This window comes from Callionymus lyra, chromosome 9 (genome assembly GCF_982586985.1).
Source record: "Callionymus lyra chromosome 9, fCalLyr1.hap1.1, whole genome shotgun sequence".
Classification (NCBI taxonomy): domain Eukaryota; kingdom Metazoa; phylum Chordata; class Actinopteri; order Syngnathiformes; family Callionymidae; genus Callionymus; species Callionymus lyra.
Window position 1 is genome coordinate 15,620,316 of NC_141826.1, and position 22,345 is coordinate 15,642,660.

General features: G+C 37.6%; 1 protein-coding gene across 2 annotated transcripts in view; it reads left to right on the forward strand.

The window, feature by feature from the left end:
* Positions 1 to 236: 236 nt before the first annotated feature.
* pde6a (phosphodiesterase 6A, cGMP-specific, rod, alpha) overlaps positions 237 to 22,345 on the forward strand; it is a 49,954-nt gene continuing 27,845 nt past the window's right edge. Inside the window, exons 1-3 of one of the 2 annotated variants that reach the window (XM_087798509.1) lie at positions 237 to 253; positions 15,533 to 15,869; positions 15,935 to 16,076. In XM_087798509.1, the coding sequence (XP_087654635.1) occupies positions 15,541 to 15,869; positions 15,935 to 16,076 (471 nt within the window). In that variant the 5' untranslated portion in view covers positions 237 to 253; positions 15,533 to 15,540. Of the gene's footprint in view, positions 254 to 15,529; positions 15,870 to 15,934; positions 16,077 to 22,345 lie in introns of those variants that run through there. The other variant, XM_087798510.1, reaches the window with a different exon arrangement.

The following is a 22,345-nucleotide window of genomic DNA, read 5'->3' on the forward strand; positions in this document are numbered from 1 at the left end:
CTCCCGTTCTTTGATTGGCTAATCACAGAGCGCGCTAACTAGCTAGAGCCACTAGCTTGTTTGCTAGCAGAACGAACTGAAATGTCGCGTATTTGTGTTTGTTTACAACTCACAATGGCTGAAGGAGTTGAAGAAATTAACTCGGTTGCAGATTTACCATCGAAACTATTTTCAAGAAAAGCTGGACATGGTTGAGAAAGTTATGGCAACTCAGGCGAGTCTGGCACAAGCAACTTTAAAGTCCAAGAACTACGTGAGTAAATTCAATTTTCCTAAATAATTTTGCGCTTTTATTTGACTTTCAATGTGACGTATCTTCTGCTGGAACTCTGGCTGTGGTTGTTACTCTAGTGTTTCGTTTTAAGTGTTGTCTTTACTAACTTTAGAAGCAAGGAACGTGTGTTGTTGCCATGGAAACCACACGCATTCATAGTCGGAGTGATATTTTCAGTGATGTTGTTCTTATTTGAACAATGATCTTCTGATAATAACTTCTTATTGACCTATAACAGTTCACGGATCGGATCTACGTGGTGAATAAATAACCTTAAAGTAGTTATTGAGATGTGGATTCATTCAAACCAGCGCCACTGAAGGCCTATGTGTAGATATGTGTGTACAATTTTAAATATGAATTGATTTTTATGAAACCAGTATCATATAAAATGTCTTGTAAAGACAATTCATGTGATACAAGTATATTTTTTCTGCGATAAATATTAAGAAAGTTATGGACTATAATAACCACTGAAAATGCATTCATGGTCAAATTCCTCCATTCTAATCAATGGGGATAAATATTTTAGGTGTTGAAACCCGACTTTGAAAATGCTATAACTTGCTAATTTTTTGCTCAATTTTAAAAAGCATCATTGGAAAGCCGAGCCAACCTTTCTGTGTTGAGTTTGTATGTTCTCCCCGTGTTGTGTGGGTTTACTCCGGGCACTCCGGTTTCCTCCCACAGTCCAAAAACATACAGAGGTTGATTGAGAACTTTTGGAAAAATTGTCCATAAGTATGAGTGTGTGTGTGAATGCTTGTCTGTCTTTGTGTGTGCCCTGCGACAGACTGGCGTCCTGTCCAGGGTGTCCCCTGCCTCTCGCCCTATGATACTCGGATAGACTCCAGTCTCCCCACGTGACCCCAGTAAGGGATAAAGCGGTAGACAATGAATGAATGAATGAATCATTGGAAAGCTTGCTTAACAAAGAAACAGATAAAGATGTTAATTATGTTAGACATTTTAAATGAATAGATAAATAAACGGTCAAGTAGAAAACGCATAAAAATAAAAAAAATATGCATAGAAAGAACAAATGAATAGCCCAGATTGAACATACACAAGTTGTTTAAATATACAGTAATGGAAACACGAAACATAGTAATGGTGTATTATTTGTTCTTTAATTGATAACATTTTGAAATAACAATTGGATATGACGGAAAATGTCAGTTTCTTTTATTTCTTTATTTGAACAGGGACGGCGCACAATAAAACATTAACCCTGAATGAACAAGGAGAGCTGCATTGCACCAGGTTCTAGCAAATTGGTACATACAATAAATAAGAAACAATTACAAAATGCATTTCAATTACAAGGTTAACAATACCCCCATTCCCACATCATTACATTACACACTGACTCACAAATGTCTGCAAGTTTGCTGTGGCATGAGAATGTTTTACAATCCGCACATATAATAACTGCTCTGTTGGAAGTGTGTTCCATTGATTTGTGGCAACAAAAGAAAAAGATTATTTACCAAATGAAGTCCTGCGTTCAGGTGTACTGCACTCTCCCCTGGTAACAGATCGTGTAGCTCTTGTTTTTTTTCTGAGCAGAGTGTGACCGTTATTTTCAAAGGAGGTGCAGTAGCATCATGAATAATTTTAAACAGGAGGCATACATTTGTATTCATTATCAGACTTTCAAGATTTAAAATACTGCATTTTGTGATCCTATGACAGTGGTGATACTGAAGTGTTTTTTGTGAAGAATCTTAAGGGCACTTTTATATAATGATTCAAGTGGTTTTTAAGCCAACTTGTCATGCAATAGAGAAAATGTGGGAGAATCACTGCATTTAAATATGTACGTGATGCTTCAACAGAAAGATAGTTTCTTATGGGTCTGTAGGTTCTAAGATTACAGTTCAGCTTTTTAACATGATTTTTAAAATGAAGAATTTGATCAAGGGTAACACTAGTATTTGAATTCATCCACATTTTTTATTTTTTCCCCATTTACTAAGATTTCAGGACAATCTCTAAGTTTTCTCCTGTTATAAAGAACATGGTTACAGTCTTTTCAATGTTTAAAGTCATACAAGAGCTGTCTAGCCATCCACCATGGCTTGACCAGGAAATGGGCGGGTCCAAAAAAATGTGTGAATCGATCACTTTAGAAGATATTTGGCAGACTTGCAGGTAAATATATACTTGTATATATATAAGGGAGGTTCCAAAGAATATTTTACTCGGCTAAGAGGTTTTGCGAGGGAGTTTTGTCGAGTGAAGAATTGTCAAAAGTTGTCTGCAATTTGTGGCATGTATACTCGACCAATCTGGAAATGTCAATATTCCACAGAAACTATGACGTGTCTTCTACGTCATCGGTATTATCGATAACCAGGAAGAGGAAAGTACACACATGCCTACTAAGTGTGGAATGCACGGCCCACCTCTGATATAGAGACAAAGTAGTTTGGGACGCCATGACTGTCATCATGTGTTTTAAAAGAAAAAATCTTGAAACTTGAACGAGTCAAACACTGATCCTCTCTGAGCCTCCACGAATCATGCAGTAACATCATCCAAGAAAGAAAAAAACACATCTGGTCTGGAAGTAAAAATCCTCCTTCAACAAACAGCAGGTTAAATATATTAACGCCGTCTGTTCTGTCTCTCTCCGTGTAGTTCAGGAGCGTAGGAAAACATGATCGCGCCGTGCATGTCTGACATTTCGGGTCTAATCTGCAGGTGAAAAGGAACAATGAGGAGGAACCTGTTGTGAGCGTGAAGTCATGTGCTTGTTCGGTCAGATGACATTTCGGAAGGCCTGTGTGTGGGTGTTGAAGCTCTGCCAGGCTTTTTGAGTGGAAGCTGAGTTGGCAGTGGCTGGATGTGAATGGCACAAATTAAATCTTCTAGCACAAACAAACTTCAGGAACCAATGGTCTGGTAGCGAGCGTGGTAGTCGGGTTTTTATACACTGAAGAATACAAGCGAGAGGTTTTATAAAAAATGCGGACATGAATACTTTTTGAAGGTTCTTCTTGATGGACAGTCGTCTGCCTATGTTACACTAAGATGACCACAGAGACGGTGGAAAAGCTAGCTTATGTATTTTATTACGCGCCGTGGAATAAACTGTCTTAGCGGGGAACAACTGGGGACTCATAAACAACAGCAGAACAAGTTGTGTACATGTTAAGTTGTCAGGATGGAAGCCCAGCTCGCGGTTTTGGAAGGGACGAGAAACAAAAACAACCAAACAAATCTCAGTCAAATCTTATTCCAGTTTCCAGTTTAATTACATCAAGCGTGACAAATGTGTATCTCAGTTGCAGCTTTTTTTTGTTTTGTTTTATAGTTTAGCAGAACAGCATGTCCTTGGTCTGCCCTGGCTCTTCCTCCATTTTCATGCATTTTTTCCTACTGCAATTCACGGTAAAATGTTTGTGATTGTTAAGATAAAGTTATGAAGGTATTTTACGATAAAGGCAAATTAAGCATACGTTGAAATAAACAATTAAGGTTCATTTTGTTACTTTTATTACAGTTGTGAACAAAAATAAAGTATAACTTGAAGCCTTGTAAATATTCACTGGAAATACTTTAGAACTCCTGAAAAAACCTGCTAGAAGGTGTGGTGTAAACATTTATATTTTTAATAATAAATCGCACAAACTTCAGTGTAGACTAAAGAAAAGTGCAAACACTGGTCTTCACTTCTCATATATAAGTGCATCTCCCGGGATAAAAATGACTATATTCATTCATTAATGTATAACAATGTATACACTTTAAATTGTGTGATTGTACAAGGTAGTTAACTTTAGATTAGCAAACACACGCAGACAGACAAGCCATGAGCGCACGCCTCTTGTAAGTCACGTGACTACATGACGGCTCGAAAATGAAACTTAAAATGACGTGAAATTGCAACCCTTGCGATATAATAATAACAATTTTTTCAATCGCAATTAATCGTTCAGCATTCAATTTCAGTTTTTAAATCTATATGTATTTTTAACTGTGTATTGTTCTGTTGTTTAAGCGCTTTGTAACCATGGTCTGCGAAATGCCCTTTTACAAATATAAATTACTTACTTAACTAGTTTACGAACATCCAGTACAGGCCAAAAGGTCAGGCTAACCTTTGTTTGATGGTAACTCATTACTCTTTATTAAGCTGATTGGTTCTCGTCTTCAGATGAATTCTACCAGTCGTCCAATAAGGCTGTTGGCTGTGTTTGAACCAGAATTCTACACAACACAACTGAAAACCATGTCATTTGACCACCTATTGAATTCATCAAGAAATAGCTAAAAGGATGCAAAGCAGTAATTTGAAGAAAAGTGGCTACTTTGAAGAAACTATGATATACTTTCAGTTATTCCAAATGCGTTTGTTGACTCAATTCCACTCCACTTTATTTATATAGCACTTTAAAAGAACAGCAGCTGATACAAAGTGCTGAACAAGAACATAAAAAATCACTAAGTTAAGCACAGTTAAAAACACAAAGATAATACAATACCAACTAAAACAAGTAAAAGGCGCTAAGAACAACTATGGAGTCTCATGCTGTGATAAAAGAGGGGTAAAACCTTTTCCTCAGACAAAAACATGACTGCCATGAAAGCGAAAACCAAAAAAGGAACATACAAAGACTGCCAAAAGAGTCGACGGAACTCGCAACTCACAAGAAGCGCAACTCTGAAGAGCACTTCGACAAGAAGAATTGTTCCCGAAAAAAATAAACAGTCTATATTTTATGCTTGTTTGTGACGGATGTTGAAAGACAACGGCGCTATGAACCGGAAGCACTACGAAAGTACTCCAGCTAAATGTTGCGACCGCTTTAAACGAGAATACAGTCTACAGTTGTACGATGGAAGAGCTCGCGATATTTGAATTTTGGGTGAACTATCAGTAAAATTAGACAAACTGGAACATGTAAGCCGGGAAAAGTGTTAGCAAAAACTGCCCTTGTTACCAACACCTCGGTGAACAGTCTGTTGGATAACAAGTCAATTTAGTTTCTAACATATAACTGTTTCATTCCACTTGACATGAACAGTGGTGGATAACCAGGGGAACTTCTAATAGCCAGAACACTTTCTGACTGGAAAATGCATTAAAAGGGATTCGTTGAAAAAGCGTGTGATATCTTACTGAGGGTGAGTTAATGAACAACTTGCATCCTGTCGGGTTGTGTTCGCGGTTGATCTCATTAGGAGCACTTCCTCATCTCATTGCTCACATAATAAGGACAGAATTAAAAGTGATCGCTGCATTAGTCACAAACCGACAGCGGCAAAGCAACACTGGTAGTGGAGGAGAGAGAACGTCCAGGAACTAAATCGGGGGTTATAGTTAGTTAAACTTCTTTTTTCTTTCTTCACACCTCTATGCTCCTCATTAACTTCAATGTGTCTTCCTTGTCTTTATCAACAAAGGTCAGAGTCTCTCTTTTCCATGTGTGCAAAGCTCATCCACCCTGTTTGCACTCTCTTCTTCGCCTCGAAAATAAAGTGTGACACAAAAATCCATTCTAAATACACAATAGTCCCACTAAAATTCTAATTTATCTTATTCTCTACTCACTTCTAACCAACTATAGGTAAGTAAGTAATTTATATTTATAGAGCGCTTTTCCAGACCAGGGCCACAAAGCGCTTAAACAATCAAAACAATAGCCAATAAAATATATACTTAAAAGGTCAAGATAACACCGAAAACAACACAGAAAATCAGGGAAAAGCCTGCATGAATAAAAAAAGATGTTTCTTGAAGGAGTCAGTAGATCCATCAAGTGCAGAGAGAGACGAAGATCGTTCAAAAGCTCAGGAGCAACTGCCTGGAAGGATTTCTCTTCTCTGGTCCTGAACCGTGTGCCAGGAATCGTCGGTTCTGATCCACAGACCTCAGAGCCCCGAGCTGGGTTGTAAGGCTGGATCAGATCAGTGATGTAAGGAGGAGTCTGACCATGAGTAGATCTGAAAGTAAGAACCAGAATTTTAAAGTTGATCCTGAAAGAAACTGGCAGCCATTGAAGAGATTTAAGGATTTGAGAAATGTGAGTTCTTCTACTAGAGTGGCTCAGAATTCTCGCTGCAGAGTTTTGTATCAAGTGCAGACGAGACAGTTCCCTCTTGTTAAGACATGAAAACAAACTGTTGCAATAGACCAGACGGGAAGACACAAATGCATGGATTACAAGCTCCAGATCATGTTGTGACGGAGCTACATTTTCTTTGTTAAAAAAGACACCCCAGACGACATCCACGTACGTTCATACTGCTCGTTTGTAATGTCCCGCTTGTATTGAATTTGAGAAAATGTCCTGAAAAAGGTATTTTTTAGGCTTGTTTGTAGCACAAGCTAAAAGGCTAATAATCTACACGGACAGAACGAAGGAAACGAGCGTTGTCGTGACCGTCATATAAACGTATACATTTCTGCCTGTAACTACAAAAAGTGAGTGAAATTAAAAAATGTAAAAACCTATCCCTTTAATAAACACTGGGAATATTTATTTTTCTACCTATGGCCAAGACAGATCTCTTGAGTCATAGAGCCGTTGTTGATGTTGGAACATCACATTAAATCAGGATCCTTTGACGTTCTGATAAAAGCCTGCTTATACCTGGATGTATGGAATCCAAATCGCTGAAGCAGGATGTCAGATTTATCTGATGTGTGTAGAGGTCAGCCAGCAAGGGGGAAAAGATAGGAAGTCTTGTTTTTAATGAGGTAGAGAGGAAATGAGATCTGGTCCTTGCATGAGTCATAATGTTTTAATGCCTTATAGTTGCAAAGAGATAGGAGCGGAAACCTGCGTTTTCAAATGTGTCAGCTCTGGGACCAGGTTCAAAGAATATATTTTATCAAGTTTCTAAAGATGTTTGTGTTGAGAAAAGTCCTACAGATATGCAACTGACTTCTTTTGGATAGAACTGAAGGAATCTTAGTGAATCAAGTGCAATCTGAGGTTGAGCCACACAACATTAGTTAATAAAACACTGATTTTAACGGATGATGTAAAGTCAGAGCAGAGCGACACAACCGTAGATAGGCTCTGAAACCCACAATAATCTACTGCTGTGAGCGGACGTGAGGCTGTCATGGCCGGGAAAGTAATAGTGCAGTCCCAGCTGCGTATATCTTGACAGAGTAGATAATGGCATGTCCCAGAGGGATGTTGCAACAAATGGCTTCTCAGGTAATTGTGTTGTGCTGCTGTGGCTGTTTCTTTTTATCAGGGCTGGCTCGATATGGCTGATGGCACCCGGGTCTCTGCTGCACCACGGCTGAGGATGTTCCTCTTTAAACGACTGTGATGCTTTGGTGTGGCTTATGAACCTTGGAAAACAATTTTCCAAGAAAGCTACGGAAGATGTGTGACGGATATGCGGTTCTAATTGTATAGAAATCCATAGAAAGTCCTGATCCACAACTCAAATTGGTAGGATATTGTTAATGTTTTGCATTTGAAGTGTTCTGTAAATCTGTAAAAAAAAATAAAAATAAAAATCTGAAATTAAAATTAAATCACACCTGAACTTTAATCAAGAAAAATGTATTTTAAGTCTACTAAAAATAACTGTTTTAGGGAGTTTTCACCAGAATCTAAGACATCAGATAAAAATTGAAATTGAATTGAAATGTAGATCAAAATATAGCAGAACGTATACAGTACAGTACACGTATGCATATAAAAATAAAAAACAAAGAAAAACAGTATAAGTAGATTAAAAAATATATAGTGACACATTTTTTTTTTTGTTTTGAAAAAAAAAAAATAGGGAGAAAGTAGAAGGAAATATTGATTTTCAGTCGGAATGTGATTTTAGTTTGATATTAAAAATCTATTTTCATTTTAATGATATTTACTTGTTGACCTCAAGGAAAATTTTTGGAAATAAACATAAAAAATAGTCGGCAAGAATGAAACTGGAAAAGAAATCATCTAACATTCTGCTTAATTCCTTTCTCCTGACATCTTCCTGCCCTTCTTTTATATGTCTTTTAAGTATGAAATTGCCATCAAGGTTTTTTCTTAGACAAGGAAACATTAAATGTGGCTAACTTAAGGACCTGTTGAAGTCGTTCGTGGAAGCATCTGACCGAAAAAAAAAAAGACATCATAAATCTCAGAATGTCTCGTTAACGTGTTGGACAGATGTTCAAGTGCTTCGGAATGGTTCATCCCGATACCTCAAAGCAGAAAAAAATGACATTTTCTTGATCTTCTCTGGTTGTAGAAAAGGTTCATGAACGGTTTGTTTCCTTGCCTCTATCTAGGTAGCAAATAGAGCCAGAAACAAGTATGAAGTAAATATAAATATAGTACTATTGTCACACATTTCCTCACATAAGTTATTTTGGGCTTGTACATTTTTGTCGAGTTTGTTAAAATAGTTTACAAAAAACTTCGGGTGCTTGTTTGGAAAGTTTTGTCAGGAACTATTTCCTCACATTCTCTATTTATTCCGTCCCGATGCACAGTGATAGGTGTCACAATTTTCCGACTGTTACCGGCCGTAATGATTTCACACCGCATACTGTCCCAAGGCCATCATTCCTGGAGTCTAATGGCCAATGAAATGATCTACGGCTCCCTAAGGGAATGTATGTACCCCTTACTAAGTTCATTTTTGTTTGTGGGCAGAATATAAACTCAAAATGCAATTTTGCCAACTTTTGTAATGTTGGGTTTTCTTCTTTAGTAGTTACTTCTTATATGGCCGGTTTTTTAGGAAATTCCATTCCGAAATGATTGATTGAGATTTAATCCCTTTACCTCACTCTGTGGCATTTAGAAGCAGGAACCAACAGAAAAGTGGAATTTCAATTTAAATACTGAAAATGGTGCACCTCAGGGCTCATCACTCGGACCATTGTTTGCAAGAGATCTTTGAAGCCTCACTTGTCTTCGGCTTCCGAGTCTTATTATCTGGAGAGTATTTCCAAAGCTGTGGCACAACACACAACAGTCACACAACCATGTCATTAAATGGATCACTTGGTTTGAACAGCAGCGGATCACTTATCTTCTTATTGTTACCTGAAGACATTTTTCCATTCTCATTTTCGTGCCTTTTTGTCATCTTTTCCACTGTGCATTTTTACTCGGCGCCGACTCACTTTCTCCCCAGTGAAAAAGGGCTTATAATGAGAATCAAGATTTTTCTACACCAACCCTTTCATGCTGTATTGTTTGCTGTGTTCGGCTCTGAAGAACGTTGACTATATGTTTAAGGCGATTCAGACCTACAGAAGCTCTAGCAGCTTCCACTTTAGTTGTGAATTACGCTTCTGCAAATCCTGGATTAAAGATCCATTCAGGATAGGAACCAATATTCTGGATCATGTTGACACTGGTCCAGATGTAAACTGTAATAACCAGACATGCAACCAGATGCTTCATTTCCCAAATCAAAAATATATATTTTCGACGATTTTTAAAACACGTTTTAGCGTCTTTAACCCTTGTGTTGCCTCTGGATCAAGATGAATGACCTACACCACTGCATATGTATTTCTGGAAGCCAGGGAGGTCATTCACGTTTCAGGTCTCCAGGTCACCTTGACCCTAATATAACACAAGGGTTAAGTCTTGTTAAGGGGCATTTTTCAAGTTTGTCTTTTTAGACAAAGAGGAAGAGGAGGACAAGAGAACACTAGTCACTACTGTCCTATTTGCATGGACATACTTTGAAAACTTTGAATTTCAGCTGAAATTTCCCTTTAATAAGCCTAAATCAGGCAACTCAGTGTTTGTGCTGCAGTATGTCCTTGTGATTTGTTTTTTTTTCTATGGGCATGTTTACCTGAAACACTTTCTTTCCACAATTCTTATTTATTTATTATAGATGTATCTAAAAAAAAAAATGTTCACACTTTGAAGCGTTGGTCATGTGTGCAATTATCACAGTTCAAAGCCAGACTGACCCTTAAAGCAACACACACTCAACAGGGAGTCGGTCGCATCGACATTTATGGCCAGATTGGGATTGGAAAAGCAATGAGGTGTCAACACACGTTTAATTATACACTCGTTATTGGTCATCGGGTGTTAACAAGAAATCCCAGAAGTGTAAAGTTGCACGAAATGGATTGTAGCCCGTTTCTCACAACTGAACTCAAAACTTCAATGATCTTCAAGTTGCGTTAATATCAGGTTGCTAACTTTATCGCGAGGAGTTGTTTATATAACTTTCTTGGTATGGCAGCGTTAATAACACCATTTTCGTTTGATTCTCACCAAAGGAACAACAACAAAAAAAATATTTAAGTTTTCAGGAAATGTCACAAGGAGTTTCATCTGGATGAAGATTTAAAGGTTTTTTCAATCACTTGTGCGGCTTCAAACCACCACAGGACATGTAGCACCCACACAAAAGTGAACACGGGTACCAACACACAAAATAAACAAACAAGGTACAAAACCCACTTGCAAAAAGATGTACCACAATACACACAAATGCAATACAAACCAAACCATTTTTGGTACTGACACACACAGAAGTAGATGAAAAATGATGGTGTACACAAAACCCATTCACACATATATAGCCAGTTAAAGAAAGTAAGCAAAACACACACATTTGTACAACAACACACAAATAAATGTAGGGTGGAGAGATGCATTAAATACAAAAGGCATTCACACAAACCTGTAAAAGAGTATACTTGGTTGTTTAAACACACATAGTTGTGAAAAAGATATATACAAGTACAAAGCACGTCATCACAAACCTACACAAACACAAAAAGTTGTACCCAAAAAATTCAACACAATCAGCTTTATTTATGATGTAGACAAATCTAAAACACAATGGCGTTCACACACTCTGCCCTTCCTGTGAATCGACTCCAACAAGTTGCCGTGTCAGCAGATCCCACAGTTCCACCGGCAGAAACCTCTGACTCACCGTCAGAGCAGCAAACATTGTTAGATGTACTTTCACTTCGAATGTTTGAGTCGCCGGAGATCTAAAGACGGTCTCGTCGGCTTCTCCTGCCAGTCAAATTGGATCTGAGAAGATAAGAAAGTGCAGCTGTTGAGCTGATGAAACAGACAGAAACGGCAGCGTTTGTGGCAAATAACAACAACTGGAGAAACAGACGATCTGACCCACGAGCTGTCCAGCTCCACTGAGCCTTCTCCACACGTCTGCTTCAAATTGCTGTGACAGCATCTGTTGCGTCCTGACTCCAGGACCACCCAAACCGACGACTGGTTTTCATTCTCGGCCACTTTCATCCCCGAGAAAGCAACGTCATTGTAACGCCTGCAGGTTGTGAGCAGAGAGAATATCAACACATGGAGAAATCTCTTTTGATTGATCGTGTTTACCTGCTGCTTCCTGGCGATATTTGGAACACGTACTTTACACGCCTGCGTTTGCCGCTCGTCAAACCTCATGTGGTTCTGTGCAAAGATGACGGTGTGTCGTGGGACCAGGTTTTTTTTAAAGAGATGTGGAAAAGTCTGCCTCAGATTTCGACATCTTCTTGTAAAATGTCATTTTATTCTAAGCCTTTGTTCCCTGTCCCCGTCATCACTCCCAGGACATTCTAGAAGACACTCAAACTTGAAAATAATGGGATGTTCATTGAAGAAGACGCTCAAAGCAAAAGGTTATTCGGCAAAGATTGCCATCTAGAGATGAAACGAGGACTGTGTTTCATGAAGCTTCATGAAGCCTCACTAGAGCATTACTATCTGTGACCTTTTTTGTTTATTTCAGCATTTGTTTCCATAACTATGATTAATTACTGTTTGTTTTATGTTTAATGTACTTTAACATATTTTTATTTCATGTTGTTTTCCTGTTACTGTGACCTTGTTCAATGTATTTATTTCCAAATTGGTTCCAAGACTTTATCATTTGATTTTTCTCTGGTTATGAGAGCCAGTTGTGTCTTTACTACGTAGGAACTTACACACCCTCCACATATTTTATAGTAATGTTTTTTCGAGGCTTCATGACACACTGTCCTTATTTTAACGTCAATGTCATCTCAAAAATATTTTTTTTAAAACACTATCAATAAACCTTATAAGATGTTGTAGTCATGAAACCTTATTTTCATGGCAACTTGGTACACGACAGGATGAACAATTGGATTTCGTTGACGACTTCTAGAATGTTACAATGTGACTTTGGTAAAGAGGTTCTCCATTATTATTATTTAAATGTGTCACGCAGCAGGATATAGTTCAGACTCATGGGTTAAATGAAACAAAGTCATTCATTCAATTGTATTATTGACTATAACAAATTGGACAAAGTACAGACTGAATCATCGCCGAGACAAAATAGACATGAGTTTCACAGGGTGTTGTGACAGAAGGTAAACTGATGAAAAAAATTCAAACTTGTTTGTCAACCGTCCAAAAATGACCATTTAACCAAGTCTGAGAAGACTGGTCACTCGTTCCAAGCTGCAATTACGTGTTGTTTTCGCCTCTGAAATACTGTATAATGGCGCTATAAGACCACAAATAAAAAAATCACTTCACTATATATGCGTCACAAGTTCATGTCATTATGTGTGTATTATTGTGTTCTTAAATTTCTGGTATTTGAAAATGCATCATATTTGTTTGCAATTGCATACATCTTTTTAATGACAAAATAACATTTTATTTACCTGAAAACCTTGAATAACACTTTATGTATTTTGTTTGTAAACCATTAAGAGGTCGATACACATGGTTTTCCACGGAGCAATGTGTTTTAGTTCCGATACAGAAAATTCATACAGAAAGTCTTTACTGACATCTGGTGGGTGTTCCTGTGTATTACAGTTTTTAAACTTATATTTAAAAACTCTGCTGAATGACATGAACATCAGCAAACCTTCTAAATGTAAAATATATTCTTTAACAATATATAATATTAACAAAATTATGTAAAAAATATGAATGCGGAAATGCAATTTAGCACCTCAGTAAATATATTAAGTAAAGATCATTGCATTTTTTTTTTAAAATATTGATAATATGTTTCATCTCTGCTCCCCAGGATTCTGATTGTTTCTCTATTCCCACATGCAACCTCTAGGTGTCACTGTGAAGCTAGTATTTTACATCCTCTGACTGCTTGATCGGTTTGCAAACCTGCTGAATTAAAATGTCTATAAAAGATAAACGCTTTTGTTTTTTTCTTAAAGAGAAGATGATTTCATCTGGTACATGTCGAGTATCTTTGTTTATTTCAATTTCTACTATAAATCAATGCTGTAGTGATAGTAGTAGTATAAATTAATGGATGTTTTTCACGAACCTGTAAATGAATGGTTATTATTTATATATGTAAAATATGTAGTCATATTCACAGTATTAACTAACCATAACTACCACAGTATGAATGTATCAAACTTTTAGTTAAAATTTGATTTCATTCATGTTAAAGTAAAAGTTTTTTGTCAAGACATATGTTTTTCCATCCAAGGCTTCTTTTGTTTTCCAATATAACTCCTTGTTTTGTGTGATATCATGTTGCATTGAATGTTTCTACAGTTCTGACGCAACAGTGTAGGCGTAAAGAGGTTTATCGAGTCAAGAAGATCCTGTTGAAGGCTCGGGTGCCAAACGGACGCCCGACACCGAACAACACAATAGTTTATATCCTAAAATGCGTATACAATGAACACGGAGAGGGATCCTGGATGTGTCACCAACCTTTAGCTGGAATCATAATCCCCAGATTGTAATTGGATGCAAGCTTATGTCCGCACATTTAAAACCATCCCGGTAATCTGACATTCTCTTCTGACACACTAGCAGAGGAGGGATTACACACCTTACTGAAGACAATACAAGCCAGGTAGGAGGATTTCGGTTGGTTCTGTGTGTGAGTCTAAAGGAGTATTTCCTCTGGCTTCTACATGATGGTTAAATTCTGTATAATATGTAACATTTCACCTCTTATTTAAATTATGAATAGACATCTCTATGTTGGAAAGATACCATATTTGCCCTTCAAAGTGACTAAATATTCATTTTCATTTATTATTCTTATGCTCAACAGCTTCTTGAGTCTCAACATGGGTCTAATTCTTGCATTTGTTGAACGTTTTATTGTCATTTAATCCATGTTTATCATGTTGATCTGCACTATCCCTGTCGCTTCTCTCAGTCACTTATTCAGAACATTTTAGTCATTCTCATGCAGCCAGAACTAACAATGACTTTCTTTCTCTCTCTTTCATTTGTTTCAAATATAAGAAATTCTGTGTAAAATTATATTTAAAAAAGATGGAGTTGCCATTATGAACCACTAGATGCCAGTGTTTTGTCGACTTGAAAAACAATGTTTCTGATCTAATTTTATAGTTGAGGATATGTATTTTTTTAGTTCAAAATCTTACTTTGAATATTAATTCAAATTTTCACTCTTAAAAATCTAACTACTGCGTTGCAGAGAGTGAATGTGTTTGAATGAGACACGGAGTTTGTCACTGGAAAAGGTGAATTGGAAAGTGTGTTCCAGAGTGCATAGACGTTGTGGTGCCTCCTGCACAACTAGTGTGAATCAGAATGTAAGTTAGTGAAAGTTCGTTCTGATAGTGCGGGTGTGAAGGAAAATTGTAGAAAAGAAGAGGTGCACAAGAGATTGAGAGAGTGTGTCGGTCAAAAATTCAAGAAGTGCATTAGAAAGTAAAAAGATTGAGATTGTGTGTATTGACAAGCATCTAGCAATTTGATACATATCATGATACCGATGCAACGATACGATATACAGTGATACTGTAGGAACAAGAATATGTTTGTAGTATTGTCGAGTACTTGACTCTGGTGTTACAGAATTTACAGACCAGTCGACTCTTGACAAATTTGTAATTTCTTTCATTTGTTTCAAAACCAAAATATGTCTAAAAATCAGGTTTAAAAGTGGCTGGAATTGAGTGTATTCTCTCGTCCTCAGTCATCCCTGGATCTCGCTGGATTTAAATGTTCCTTTATCTGCGAAGGATGCATTTATTATATTACATTTGAATTGTAAATGTTTACAATATTAATTGTTTTATTTTGGGTTTATTGAATTACAAACCATAAAATAACTATAACACTTAAAATATTATATGCAAGCCAAAAGTAATATTTTTTTGTTGTTTTTGTAGTGTGAGATGGTGTGAGTTCATTAAAAATAATATAACTGTGTACGTTGTAAGTCAGTGTGAAAAGGTAAAACTGTATAATGCTAATAGCAGAGCTAATGACTACATTTTCTTGTCCTGTCATATTTCCTTACTTTTGACAATTTTTTAATCATATATTTCTCCAGGTGCAGCCATGGTTGACGCAGCAGTCGCCGAGCAGTTCCTGGACGCCAACCCGCAGTTCGCCAAGCAGTACTACGACGTCAACTTCCGACCTAAAGTGGTGTCGGACCTGCTGGACAACAACCGCAAGACGGCGGTGGACACCAGCCGGTTCCACGAGCTGACATCGGTGGACGAGAGCGAGATCCTCTTCGACCTGGTGCGTGACATCCAGGACAACCTGCAGATGGAGAAGTCCATCTTCAACCTGATGAGACACCTGAGCTTCATGTTGAGAGCCGACCGCATGAGCCTGTTCATGTACCGACAGAGGAACGGCGTGGCGGAGCTGGCGACCAGGTAAAGAAAGACGCCTATTTTTTCTGTTTTTAATACAATTTTTAAACATGTATTTCTTCTTCCAGGTTGTTTAACGTCCACAAAGATGCGGCTTATGACGACTGTCTGGTGCCACCGGACAGTGAGATCGTTTACCCGCTGGACATGGGCATCGTGGGCCACGTGGCCTCTAGCAAGAAGATGGTCAACATCCCTAACGCTCCAGAGGTAATCCGAGTAAACTTCGGTTGTAAACGGAAGGTAGATGCTTTGCAATTTAACAGAAGATCGATGTCGCCTTTTTGCAACAGTTTTGTCAGCTCTGAGAAGATCATCCTGATGTGAAGGTAAAGAGGAGAGTGGTTGGCAACTTCAAGTTATCTACTGTGTGGGATTTTGACAAAAGAGGCAGACGCTGAGGTGCATCCGTGAGGTTTCATTCTTTGATCCTTTGAAGCTTCTTATTCTGCATTCAACCCGCGTTACTATCCTGGTTCTGAAAACATTCTTGTCAGTCTGTACAGTTCCAGGAGTGGTGTGTGTACTACTATTATATCTAGGTCAGATGGATTTCTTTGTATTTTATGGCTGCAGAAATGTTTAATAAAAGAGCTATAAATGAGAATTTGAATCCCTTTAACCAAGATAAGAACCTTTATTGAAAGTTATTTAACAATGTAAGAGATTTAAAGGATGATTTATTTATTAAAACTATAACGGTCATTATTAATCAAACATAGAGGATAACTTTGAGCTATTTGACATATTTACAAACACAAACTGTCACTCTTAGAGCTACATTTTTTACTTAAGTCGGTGTCCAGGAGTTTTTAGCTGCTGGACGAGAAACAATCCTGAACTGAAACTAAACTTATATTTCTTTATGATAGTTTTGACGAAAACATGTGAAACAACACTGAGCAACTAATCATCTAATTTAAATAAAATCACTTTCAGACTCTCATCTCAACTCTCAAACATCTCACTCCCTCTCAGTGAACTCATCCATGCATTAGCAGATATTTATTTTTTACCATCATCGTAACTTTGAAATTTCCATTTTCCACCCCTTTATATATGTTTGGGAGGAGCTGTCAATCAATGAAATGCATAAAAATAAAATAAACACACCCGATGAGAAGGGTAAAACAAAACGCTAAAGTAAGAAAGACAAAACTGAAAAAAGAGCACACTCTAAAAGTAAGATAACATTTATATTTGTATAATGTTCATTTAACTATAAACCCTGAAATAAATGTGGATTTGGGATTATAAAAAAACTAAAAAAAAAATCAAATAAAGCTCACAACATGAAGATAATGAGTTTTATTATTTGTAATTGAACTTGTTATGATTAGTTGATTGTCTTTAGTTAGTAATCATTAACTTATATTGGTCACTTTAGATTTCTGGAACCTCATGGTAAACGCATAAATGGGGTCAAATTACCAGACGTAGTCCAGGTCTGATATAACGAGGGGTTAATATGGGCGACGTCTAGTGGTTAATGACAAACGTTTAAAAGACGGTGAGAAGGAGTTAGTGATGGAACCATTGCAGACGATGAACAGACAAAAATGCTGAAAGACTTAAGTGGAGGGCAGTGATGTTAAGAGTAAATGATACACTGTGGATGGAGGTGTACAGAGGTCAAGGAGGATGAGGAGACTCAGGAAAAATAGATGTTGTTTCTTAGCTTTTTTTTCTACGGACATGGTCTGTATTTGAATGTTGAGATAAGTTTTTGTGGTCGGTCTTAGAATATCGATGTGGATCCATGTACTTTTTTCTGTTGTGGGATCTTTGGTTAGATTTGAGAGATGAATTTTGATTCATCAAGCTTAATCTCAAAATTTGTTCTGGATGTGTATTTTTAAACGATTGTCAAAACATTTTAAATTCCATATATTAACAAAATCCCTGTGTACAAGGCGTCCAGAAAATATGAATATCTTTGAGATAACCATATTGGTGTGACTAGAAAGCCACAAGAAATAAAACTTACTGTGAAATGTTCAATCTGACAAATTCCAGGTAAAAATGGCACTTGTTTGTGAAAAGAAAAATAACATTTAAATTCAGTTTCAGTTTATTTTAAAAGCATAATGTGCAGTTACATTAAAAAGATGGCTGCACCAAATTTAGCACAATTTCACCTTGGGGAATTTGAATACATAAAACGCATTTCCTCCTGCAGTTATAATACATTTCTTACACGTTTTATTACAATATTTTTTCATGGGACATCCTGCATTTGAGCCAGGAGGAGTAAAACTTGCAATCTGTGAATTGATATTTTAGAGTCCTCCATTTATTGTATGTTTCATGTGCAGGCACAGCAAGGGACTCCCCTTTTTGCCAAACATCAAATGGTTAGGGACCAAAGATCATCATGTAAAAATTTTATCATATATAGAGTTTCATTATTTAGTTAAGATTTATCAGATTTAAATAGATTTATAGTTTTTTTTACCTAAAACGAGACAAAAATGGCCAAAATTCACATTGAATTTTATGTAGTGTTAAATTCAAGACCCCTGATTTAAAGGAATATAATTCAAGTAGCATGCAGAGGCTTCTGATGACCACCAGAGAGCGATGTTACCTCACTCTCCTTCCCCCAAATCCTCCCTGCCAACGTCCGCACAATCTCATTAGAGCCAATACCTTTGGCATTTCAAATAGTGGGACACTGTGTTTCTACGGTCCAATTTCGTCCACTCCACTCCTGCAGATGAAAACAATAAGTGGCCAATACTTTTTTCTGCCTCTGTTGCCGTGACATTTACACAACGGCGGCCGCCCACTCCTCCACCAATAGATTACAAGTAACAATCTTCTGCCGCGTTTTCAGTTCCAAATTAAACGGCGAGGCGTGATGGACTCTTTGTTGCGACGACTGCGCGTGGACCGTCGTTGTAGTCGACGTTGTGCTTGCAAATCCTCTGAGTCACGAGTCACGACGAGCTGCGTGATGGGAATGTGGCAAGTGGAACAAAATAAAATCCGTCAAGCTTTAGCCCCTCCAGTCCCGGCGAAAGGAGCGGCTAATGTTTCCTTATAATTGGTCGGCTTTATGATGCTAATGCTCCGAAGATGGCCTTTCAGAGAGTACTGGGAATCACTGTCTCTGGCCGTTCTATTTCCATCACGGGCCGATCCAACTCGGGCGGCTTCAGCAGTGGACTGTGGAGATTATATTTCAGCGGGATTACGCGCCGCTGACAACATGCTCGCTCCTCTCCTCTATCCTTCCCACCTTCAAAGTGAACTTGGTAATCAAATCATTTACAGACATCATGATTGAGGTGTGTGCCCACCCGTGTAAAGTGTGTTTGGTGTGTGGGGGGGGGGGAGGCGGCAGATGAAGCCGGTTAATCTGCTCTGAATTAGAGCGAGTCCAGATTAGTCCCAGAGGTCACGCGGGCCCGGTGGAGCCTTTTTTTTACACACTCAGCACAAGAACGTAAACTCCTTTCACAGTCCAAAGCTTCCATGTTAATTTGAAACTGTAAATTGCCTCCCGGGTGAATATGAGTGTTGGTGTGGTCACATGGGCAGTCAACCCCGACCGGCGGCGTCATGCTCAACGGCAGCTGGGATTGGCTCCAGCGTTCCTCACTGCTTTCTGGATGGAAAAATGGTTGGATGCCAATAAGTTTTGTGTAGCACAACGTAACGACAGCATTCAATCTATATATTGAAAGGACAATTGGATTTCTACGGAAATATATAAAAGACTCTGAAGGAAAAAATGCCAAAAAAAGGTAATGGACTCTTTGTAACGGACAAACTAGGAGAGTCATCGTAAAAGATAATTGATTAAAAAGGAAATACGTTCTTTGTTAAAAACATAATTATAAAGAAAACAATTCATTGTTAAAGATCGAGGCCAAAGCAAGTCATTGACACTGTATAAAAGGTCAAAATCCACACGGATAATGCACTCTTTGTAAAAGATGGAGCTGAAAAAAGAAAATGTATCTTTGTCAAAGATGGAAGGGAACTTCTAAAAAGATCAAGGGCATAACAAATCTACATTTTAGATATCTGTGAAATAAGTAATTCAATTCAATTTCAATTCAATTTTAATTTAAAGTGTCTTATCATAACAAAGTTATCTCAAGACACTTTACAGTTGAAGTAAGACTATAGTTGATTAAGGAAAAACAGATCCCAGAAATTCAACAATGAGCAATGGGAAACACTGTGAAGTGAGGTATGGCGAGAAAAAACTTCCTTTTAGAAGGCAGAAACCTCGAGTGGAACTGAGGATATAGTGAGGAAAAAAAGCAGAGTATGGGAGAGTCCATGGAGGTGCTGGAGAGAACTCGGGATGTGATGATGTGGTGAAGATCCTGGACCAGCAGCAGCTCTTGAGGTGGAGCCCAGGGGCTCCGAGAGAGAAATAAAGAGGTGTGGGTTTAAACTGCACAGGTGATGAATGTAATGCAGAAAGAAGGATATACAGAGCTCTGTGTCTAAAACTCCTCCAGCATTCTCAGCCTATAGCAGCTAAAATAAACAGTTAGGTTAAGTATAGGCTTTATCAAAAAGTAAGGTTTCAAGATTGCTTTTAAACATAGAGAGGGTGTCTGCCTTCCGGACTGAAGCTGGTAGTTGGTTCCACAGCAGAGGTGCTTGAAAACTGAAGGCCCTGGCTCCAAATCTACATTTAGAGATTTGTGGTATAACTAATAGATCTGAGTTTAAGGATCGTAGGGTCCTAGAGGGTTCACTCTCATTGAAAGCTAATGATCAACTCTTACTTAATAATTAACACTTTTCGTAAAAAAAAATATAAAAACAGATTAATCCAATCCATTAAAGTTGGTAATGATTAACTCTGTGATCGATTCAAGAAAACTGGGTCCTGACCATCTCTAGTGTGAAAAGTTGAGTGGGGCAAAAGAGTGGTGAGGGTCATGGCAGGTGAGGCACTGCCTCCACTGTACGATTTAACATTGCAAGAATTGAAAAGGGCTCATTTCACCATCCAACAGTAGCAGCTATGCTTCAGCATTCCTGTTTCAATGACACAAACCTCCTACAAAGAACAAGATAAATGAGTAGAGCAGTCACTTTCTCTAAGCAATTAATATTTACTGTAAACAAATGAGAGGTTAAAGATGTGTGCAGCATGAATTAAATATCGACCTTCAGTAGAAAATAATAATTTGTCATTTTGTCAATGTTATTTTTCAAACTGCAAAACTGTTCTTTAATCAATTTTAAATTTAATTTAAATGTAATCAAGCTTTGTCTGTCCAAATGACAATAAAAATAACAATTATAGATTCTAAAAAGCACCAGCCATGATGGCCGGTACTGCAATTCAATGAAGGAACACAAAATATTTTTATTCATAGCCTTACAAATTATTTAAACCTTTAAAAGATTTCCAGAAAATGCCACTCACCAGGTCGCAAGCGTTTAATTTCTTCAATTTTCTTTTGCTTAGATGGAAAAGCCTTTATCAAAGAAACCACATTGTCGATGTTCTTGTACGTCTTGAGTAATGGTAGCAAGTTAAATAGTTTTTTATTACTCGCTCATAACCTGCTGCCTTCTGCCAAAGCGGAATGTTTATTACGTCTTTACATATTTAATTTCAAATTTAGTATATCTCTGCCTTCCGGCTGTCTGTAAAGAGCAGTTTTGGACAGGGGCACTCTTATTTTAGCAGGTCTGTGTTTATTTTGGGGCCAGGTGTGTTTCCGGTGTGTTGAGAGCAAAGCTGTATTATGCATAAATAATTATAAAGACATTTTCTTGTTCAATGTTTGGTATTTAATGAAATATTTGTTATAGATTATTGCTCTATTAACGAGATGCATTCTATTCTCAAATGCATTTTTTTTTAATTAATATATTGTTTTTCATTTATTTATTATTATTTATTATTTATGTGTCTCTTATTGTGTTTAAATATATTGAATTTTAGTTTATTAATCTCTTTTCACTTCATACATGTTATTTAATGTTCTTATTGCGTAATGCCACCACAAAAAAATCCAGTGTTGTGTTTACAACATAGTCAAAAAAAAAAAAAATATTATTCTGATTTGAGCCTGTATAGATAAACTTTAGTAATCCCCCCTCTGGAGCATTTCCTTCGGGTAATTAGTCCTCAACAGCGCCATCTGTTGGGGCCCGGTCCCACCGGCCCCCAATGTAGAGACTCTACCAGCAACACATTTTAATTAGTGGTTTTGATCAACTCTACATACAGATGAACATAAAACAGACTAACTGTTGTAGTTGTCGAATGTAAAAAAAAAAGTGATTAAGAAAAAGTTAACTCTAAGTAAAGAGTAATGAAAAGCGTTGTCAAATATCTTCAGGGTGAACGACGAGATAAATCAGTGGAGTGACTGTGCAGAAGTGATGGAGTTGATTACTTGTAGCTGATCCGGTGCTCAACTGGAGTGGAGGTGCTGGAGGACGGCAGTGACGTGTTTAATGGAGCGATTCCTCGCCATTAGTAGTCGATGTGG